This window comes from Gossypium raimondii, chromosome 4, assembly GCF_025698545.1.
Source record: "Gossypium raimondii isolate GPD5lz chromosome 4, ASM2569854v1, whole genome shotgun sequence".
Lineage (NCBI taxonomy): Eukaryota > Viridiplantae > Streptophyta > Magnoliopsida > Malvales > Malvaceae > Gossypium > Gossypium raimondii.
The window spans coordinates 8,230,937-8,238,965 of record NC_068568.1 but is presented as its reverse complement, the minus strand read 5'-3'; the positions used below and the strand labels follow the sequence as shown (position 1 = coordinate 8,238,965).

The 8,029-nt window shown below is 38.0% G+C and overlaps 2 protein-coding genes across 2 annotated transcripts; both read left to right on the top strand.

Moving 5' to 3' along the window:
- Positions 1-806: 806 nt before the first annotated feature.
- On the top strand, positions 807-5,136 carry LOC105779705 (importin subunit beta-1). Its single transcript, XM_012603597.2, has 3 exons — positions 807-1,116; positions 1,976-4,405; positions 4,494-5,136. Exons 2-3 carry the CDS (start codon positions 1,986-1,988, stop codon positions 4,690-4,692), a joined length of 2,619 nt encoding a protein of 872 aa, XP_012459051.1. The 5' UTR covers positions 807-1,116; positions 1,976-1,985; the 3' UTR covers positions 4,693-5,136.
- An 893-nt stretch (positions 5,137-6,029) lies between these two features.
- On the top strand, positions 6,030-7,827 carry LOC105779447 (protein NODULATION SIGNALING PATHWAY 2). Its single transcript, XM_012603200.2, has one exon. The coding sequence runs from the start codon at positions 6,046-6,048 to the stop codon at positions 7,663-7,665; it is 1,620 nt and encodes a 539-aa protein (XP_012458654.1). The 5' UTR covers positions 6,030-6,045; the 3' UTR covers positions 7,666-7,827.
- Positions 7,828-8,029: the final 202 nt, after the last annotated feature.

Genomic DNA, 8,029 nt, shown 5'->3' with positions numbered 1-8,029 from the left:
TATAAATTGATTACTTGAATTTAATAACTCATGATAAATTAATTAATTTAATTGAACTTGTTAGATCTATAAATTTCATGATTAATCATGTGAAATAATGTAAAATAAAAATGCATAAAAACATTAATTTTATTGATTTGATTTCCACTCTCCTTTTAACATAACACACTTTCTTTTTTAATGGAAATTCATGATACGAATTATATTGTAAGTTTGTACCTATTATCATGCTGATGTATGAGAATCATCTCTCTATAACAGATAAAGTCTTACTAGACAAGTGAAACTGTTAAAGAGAGAGTTAACTATATAAATTTAATTTTATGTGTTATAAGTTATATAATGTATAAAAATAATACAATCTAATATGTTACAAAATTAAAAAACAATAACTTAATCAAAATTTTAAAAAGAGTTTAATTTTTTGCCCAAACCCACTTAGGGTGAATTTGGATGGGCAGTGCGTTTACTTGCGGTTAATGTAAAAACAACAGTAGCGATGAGATTAGATACTGTAGCAATACTATAGCATGAGACAAAAAATAAACTAAACGCACCGCACCGCACCCAATCGTCTATCCAAACTCACCCTAAGAGAGTATTAGTATAACAGATGGTGAGATTTGGACTGATAGTTGGATCCATTTACCTTAATTTTTAAGTGAAGAAGAAGGAAAAAATTCAGGGCAAGAGTGGGCTATGGTTTAAAGTGTACGTGAGAGGGAAAGCGTGGCACGTGGGAGATTTAAAAATCTAGGGTTTTGGGGCAGTGACGGGCAGGAGAAAAGCCCCGCTGCCCGTTTTCCTCAGTGCTGTGTTTTCATCCCGCTTCCTTCCCATCATTCGAAATTGATTATATAAATACTCAAATCATCAAATCTATCTCTTCAATCCATAGCTCCCCCATTTCTTCGCCGATTCTCTCTCTCTGTTGCTCTCTTTTCAATTATTTCCTCTCATTCTTTTTTATCTTTGGGTAACCGCAAGCCAAAAAACACACAGACACGCACACACTACACTAGGAAGAGAGTTTTCGTGAGAGAGAGAAACCCTAAGTTTTCTCTGCCGTTTCTGTTTTTGTGATTTTGAAATCCCCTGCTTGGAGACTCATTTCAGGTAACAATCTTTGCTTCAACTTTGTCTTTGCCTTTTCATCTCTGTTTTAGTATCAGATCTATGCTTCTTTACATGTATTTCAGTGGGTTTTTCTTAGGGTTTTTGGTTCAGCTTTAGAAATCACAGTTTCGTTCCGTCTTTCAAATCTATGGATCTCGGTCTGGTTTTTCTTTATGTTTGTTTATCGTCTACTATATGTTGTTCTTTATTTTTGGATTGTTTGTTTCCCTCTGTTTAAGATTATAGTTTTTGTGTTACGGTATATTTCTTTTAAATCTTTGCTTAGCAGAATACTGTTCGATTTATGTGATTGTGCAAACGGAAATTGAAGAACTTTTTGGTTTATTAAAAAAGACCCTTGAAAGTCTAATTTGTAATGTTTTTATTTCGTCTTATACCTTGAACTTCGAAAGCAAATAATAGAACAACCCCATTTAAAGAGGGGTAATGATCGGGAAAATTACCTTTGGACACAAAAGTTACTGCATGCACTCGAAATCTGAATATTCTTATGAAGTATAGGGATTTAATTGCGTTTTAGGTGAAAGCATGGTTTCACTGTTAAAGCGAGTTGTCACTGTTAGGCCTGCCTATCAACTGCAGTGGTGCTCGACTCTATGTTTAACTTAGTAAATGCTGGTCTATATTTGTTGAATAACTTGTATTGATCTATATTTGCTGGACAACTTGTGTGGTTTGGTAAGCTTATTCCATCAATATCTTCTCCAAGGGTCCCATCATGCTTAGAGCCTTTTGTGACCTTTTGACCTTGTTCAATTATAACCAGCTACAATCTCTATTAATGGATTTGTATCCTTGTCACCAATGCTGATTAGTGTTTTATGTTTATCAATTGCAGTGTAGTTAAAATGGCCATGGAGATCACTCAGTTTCTGCTGGCTGCCCAATCGGCAGATGCAAAAGTTCGGACAGAGGCAGAGGCTAGCCTTAGGCAGTTCCAGGAGCAGAACATGCCTGTTTTCCTTCTTTCATTGTCAGTTGAGCTTTCAAATGATGACAAACCTGTTGAGTCCCGTAGATTGGCTGGTATTGTGCTTAAGAATTCATTAGATGCCAAAGATGCTATTAGGAAGGAACAACTTGTTCAACAATGGATGGCAATCGACATTTCTATTAAGTCTCAAATCAAAGACTCTCTTTTGAGGACCCTTGGTTCATCTGTACCTGAGGCAAGGCACACTGCTGCTCAAGTTATTGCAAAAATCGCTTCAATTGAGATTCCTCGGAAGCAGTGGCCTGAACTCATTGGGTCATTGCTGAACAATATGACCCAGAAAGACAAGCCTGCAGCCTTGAAACAAGCTACCTTGGAAGCACTGGGATATGTTTGTGAAGAAATATCTCATCAGGACCTCGTGCAAGATGAAGTCAATGCTGTTCTCACTGCTGTTGTTCAAGGGATGAACCTAGCTGAACATGGTCCCGAAGTTCGGCTTGCAGCAACCAAGGCTCTGTATAATGCTTTAGAGTTTGCACAGACCAACTTTGAGAATGAGATGGAGCGGAATTACATCATGAAGGTTGTATGTGACACTGCCATGTCCAAAGAGGTGGAAATCAGACAGGCTGCTTTTGAGTGTCTTGTTGCAATAGCGTCAGCATATTATGAGGTGCTTGAGCCTTACATGCAAACCCTATTTCAGCTTACATCAAATGCTGTAAAGGGCGATGAAGAGACTGTTGCTCTCCAAGCAATTGAGTTCTGGAGCTCTATCTGTGATGAAGAGATTGAACTTCAGGAGTTTGAGAGTCCTGAAAGTGGTGATTCTGGACCTCCACATTCGGGTTTCATCGAGAAGGCTTTACCGTCTCTCGTTCCCTTGTTGTTGGAAACTTTACTGAAGCAGGAAGAGGATCAAGACCAGGATGATACAATCTGGAATATATCTATGGCTGGTGGGACGTGTCTGGGTCTTGTTGCCAGAACGGTTGGAGATGCTATAGTGCCTCTTGTAATGCCATTTGTGGAATCTAACATTTTGAAGCCAGATTGGCGTTGTAGAGAGGCAGCAACTTATGCATTTGGATCTATTCTTGAAGGTCCAACTGTTGAGAAGCTCTCTCCTTTGGTACAGGCGGGTCTGGACTTTTTGCTCAATGCTATGAAGGATGGGAATAACCATGTGAAAGACACAACTGCTTGGACTCTTAGTCGCATTTTTGAGTTGCTGCACAGTCCAGCTACTGGATTTTCTATCATTTCCCCTGAGAATCTCAAACGAGTTGTGGGTGTGTTGTTAGAGAGCATTAAAGATGCTCCCAATGTAGCTGAGAAAGTTTGTGGGGCAATCTATTACCTTGTCCAAGGCTATGAGGATGCAGGACCTAGCGCCTCTCTTTGGTCACCATATCTCACTGACATAATTAGTTGTCTGATTTCAACTGCTGATCGGACAGATGGGGGTGACTCCAAGCTCAGGTCTTCTGCTTATGAAACCTTGAATGAAGTTGTGAGATGTTCTAACATTGCTGAAACATCTTCTATTATAGCACAGCTACTACCAGTCATCATGAATAAGTTGGGCCAGACTATGGATATTCAGATTGTGTCATCAGATGACAGGGAAAAGCAAGGGGACTTGCAAGCCTCTCTTTGTGGTGTTTTGCAGGTTATCATCCAGAAACTTAGTAGCACAGATGAAACCAAAACAATCATACTTCAGGCAGCTGATCAGATCATGCTTCTGTTCCTCAAGGTGTTTGGTTGCCGTAGCTCTACTGTTCACGAGGAAGCAATGCTTGCAATAGGTGCTCTTGCCTATGCCACTGGATCTCAGTTTGAGAAGTACATGCCTGAGTTCTATAAGTATCTTGAGATGGGACTGCAGAATTTTGAGGAATACCAGGTTTGTGGAATCACAGTTGGGGTTGTTGGTGATATCTGCCGTGCCTTGGACGACAAGGTCTTACCTTATTGTGATGGCATCATGGGTCTTCTTTTAAAGGATCTTGCTAGTTCAGAACTTCACCGGTCTGTAAAGCCTCCCATATTCTCTTGCTTTGGGGACATTGCTCTTGCAATAGGAGAGCACTTTGAGAAGTATGTCCCGTATGCTTTGCCCATGATGCAGGGAGCAGCTGAAATCTGTGCCAAGATGGAAACAGCTGATGAGGAGATGGTGGATTATGGCAACCAGCTCAGACGTAGTATTTTTGAAGCTTATTCGGGTATCCTCCAAGGTTTTAAGACCGTGAAGCCTGATGTGATGTTGCCCTATGCCCAACATCTTTTGAAGTTTATAGAATTGGTCTCTAGAGACAATCAAAGGTAGTTCCATATTCTTTATTTCCTCTTTGGTGCACTGATGCTTAGCCTTTGGGATCATCTTACTTAAATATTTTTCCATGTGTTGCAGGGATGAAAGTGTGACAAAAGCTGCGGTTGCTGTTATGGGTGATCTTGCAGATGCTCTTGGATCCAACATAAAGCTTTTGCTTAAAGACTGCTTGTTTTATGATGAATTTCTATGTGAATGTCTCCGATCTGATGATGAGCAGTTGAAGGAGACTGCAGGTTGGACCCAGGGTATGATTCAACGCGTCATGGTTTTATGAGCTTGAAATTTAGGGCTGAAGGTAAAAGTTGATATCTTGGTCTGTCCTTTTTGCTTGCTATAAAGCTGCTGTCCATCTAGTTCTGGTAAAGGTTTTGCATAAGGGTCGGGAACCGAAGGGGGTTTACTACATGTAGCTGTGCATTTATTATTTGCAGATTCGGGTTTTGAATTTATCAGGGTTTTCTTAATCCTCATGTGATTGGGTAGATAAAGTTTTAAGTGCTGGCATTGTTTGAGGCCTTTATGTGAAGGTGGTCCAAAAAAACTTGTGAAACAGTTTTTTTTTTTTAAATCTAAATGCATCCTCTAAATCGGTGGCTTGTCGAGTTAATTTCTCTCCCTGATTGCTTTGGTTTAATTTCTCATTGAATTGAACATACTGGATTTTCGTGTGATTCTGTAAAAAAGGATGTATACATACATGAATGATCATCCTAAATAATTCTGAGCTTGCATGCATGTACAAAACTAACTATAACCATTGAAACATGCATCAGTGTAAGTTGAGCAAATGATTTTCCTTATTTCTGAAATTCTGTTGAAACAAAAATTCTTACCTTTTTCAAAATTTTAAAATTCAAATCTAAATCAGTCTGATAGTGTTTTTCATTACAATGTATTGATAAATTGAAAGAACGATGAGAATAATTTAATTTTAAAAAAATCATTTTCCGGGTGAAAGAAATAATAGGGATACGATCACTGTGCTTAACGACAAGTACAATGTATCACAACAATATTTAAATACGTAAGGATGTGCTTACTTTTCTCTTTGAATGATATTATTACATTTACTCATTTTAATAGATTTCCCATTTTTCTCTTTTTTACTAATCAAACATTTTAATATTGGGGGCGTGGAAACTGTAAACTAGTGTGCAAGTGCAACAATAATTCTCTCTTAGCATAACATAATCAATCTATTCCCTTAATTTAACCAATATGTATATATATCCACAATTTATCCATAAAAAAAAAAGAACACTTTGACCAGTAATTTAGCTTAAAGCGACCTGGTCAGTGGTCAGCTAATTTGATCTGCTTCATCTTCTTTATATTATAATATTATACGATGATGATCACAAGGAAATTGATTATCCAGTGGTTATCTTCCTGATTGAGCGAAACCAATTTACCATGAAAAGGAATGTAAACTTCACCCACTAATTCTCCTCATTAGAAAATTCATAAAATAAAATTTTCCAAGAAATAGCACCTCTAAAAACCTGCCAAGCAAGGAAGAAGACCCAACAGGGAACCTTGATGGAATAATATATCTTTTAAAGATTTGATTGCAAATTCTTTTCTTTAATCCTTATCTTATTTTATTCATATGCCAAATTGATCCTACATGTTTATCTACTACTTTATATATACATATGCCAAAATTCAAAGCAAAACAAATTTTGCTCTTAACATCACAAAGATGATGCAATCACAAGACTTTACCCCTTCATGGCCATTGGTGAATTCAACCATAGATCAATTAGAACCCTACGGTTTTAATATGTGTGTCCATTTTGATGCTTCTTCTTCATTCCATACCAGTGTGGATTCCTTCTTCTCCAATGACATTTTCCCATTTTCACCCTATGATTTTGATGATGATCTGCTTCGGGTCACAGTACCATGGGAGGATATTTCAGCACCCTTGGCAGGGCTTGATTCTATGTTGACTGATGGGGTTGAAGAAAGTTTTCCTTTGTCCTCTCAAAGGCAAGATATATGGAGTCCTTGTCCATCTATAAGATCCAGCGAGGCCTCGACCGATACGATGCAATCGCCACTTACTATGCCAATCCTAGGAGAAGAAGCCATGGAAATTGATAATCAGTTGCCCTTATTTCATCTGCTCAAGGCTCATGGAGACGCTACAGAGAAGAACCAGACAGACCTTGCAGAGGTAATCTTAAGGTGTGTGAGTGAGAAAGGTAATCCAGTTGGTGAAACTTTGGAACGGATTGCATTCAATTTATCACAAGATATTCAAAACCAAAACAATTATTATCTAATGCAAGAGTCTAGCAAGAACTTTGAGGTTGCCTTCAGGACTTTCTACCAGATATTCCCATATGGAAGGTTTGCTCATTTTGCTGCTAACTCGGCAATCCTCGAAGCCATACCCAACGATGCAGAACAGCTACACATCGTTGATTTTGACCTTGGAGTCGGGATCCAATGGCCTTCATTGATTGAGGCCATAGCAGGACATTGGCAACATAAGACATTGAGACTGACTTCAATAAAATGGGGAGATGATCACTCTCCATGGAGGTTTCAACACACAAGAAGGCTACTTTGTGACCATGCTAGGTCCTTTGGCCTAAACTTTAAAGTTGAAGAAATGGGAATCCATGATTTGGTGAATGAGTTCATGGCAATCAAGAAACAAGGTGGTGGTACTAAAGAATGGTTGGCATTCAATTGCATGGTGGGACTCCCACACATGGGCAAAAACAAGAGCAGGAAGCTTGTAAATGAGTTCCTAGGCATAGCTAAACAATTATTGACAAGTTGTGGTGACAATGCAAGAACAACAAAAAGGGGAATGATAACGCTTGGTGAAGGAGATGCTTGTGAGAAACTTAAAGATGGTACAGGTTCAAGTTTTGGGGCATATTTTAATGCGCAATTGATGCACTACCAAGCTATTATGGAATCAATGGAATCCAACATGGCAAAGCACCTGGTCCAAGCAAGACTGGCAATGGAGTGTTTGTTTGTAGGGCCTAATATCTGTGCACAAGCTTGGTTCCAAAAATGGAAGGAGATGAATGAAACATGCTATTTCCAGGCAGGGACGACATTGGAAGGATTAAAGGTGAGCAGAGGTAGAGTAATGGAAGCTAAAGAAATGGTGAAAGAAAGGGGAAATTCTTATGAGGTGAGCATTGGAGGGGATTCTGGAAATGAGTTAACCTTGGACTGGAGAGGAATTACACTGGTCAAAGTTTCCTCCTGGAGAAATTAAAGCTAATTCTTCTTTTTAGTACTTAGATGTAAATTACGAAGACTAGAAGGATTGTTTATGTAAAAATAGTATAATTAGCGAAAACAATAGAACAAATTTCATTTCCATATTTTGTTGCTTGATTTGTTTTAGTGAAATTTACAAACCCCATTTAGCTCTCCATATTTATTTATTTTATCAATTTAATCCTAATTTTTAATTAAATTTGATCACTAATCTTTTAAAACGAATCAAATATTTTTTAATGAAAATGTTGACTAAATCATTAATATTTTAATGATGTTGGCGTGGTAGCTTGCATGATACTCTACATCTATTTCATGTTGATATGTCACGCTAATAATAATTTAAAATTCAAAATTCA

Excerpts from the sequence above, each read along its gene's own strand:
- LOC105779705 (XM_012603597.2), top strand. The coding sequence starts at position 1,986 with ATGGCCATGGAGATCACTCAGTTTCTGCTGGCTGCCCAATCGGCAGAT. Across the intron at positions 4,406-4,493 it reads GTCTCTAGAGACAATCAAAG|GGATGAAAGTGTGACAAAAG; the intron begins GTAGTTCCATAT and ends CATGTGTTGCAG.
- LOC105779447 (XM_012603200.2), top strand. The coding sequence starts at position 6,046 with ATGTTTATCTACTACTTTATATATACATATGCCAAAATTCAAAGCAAA.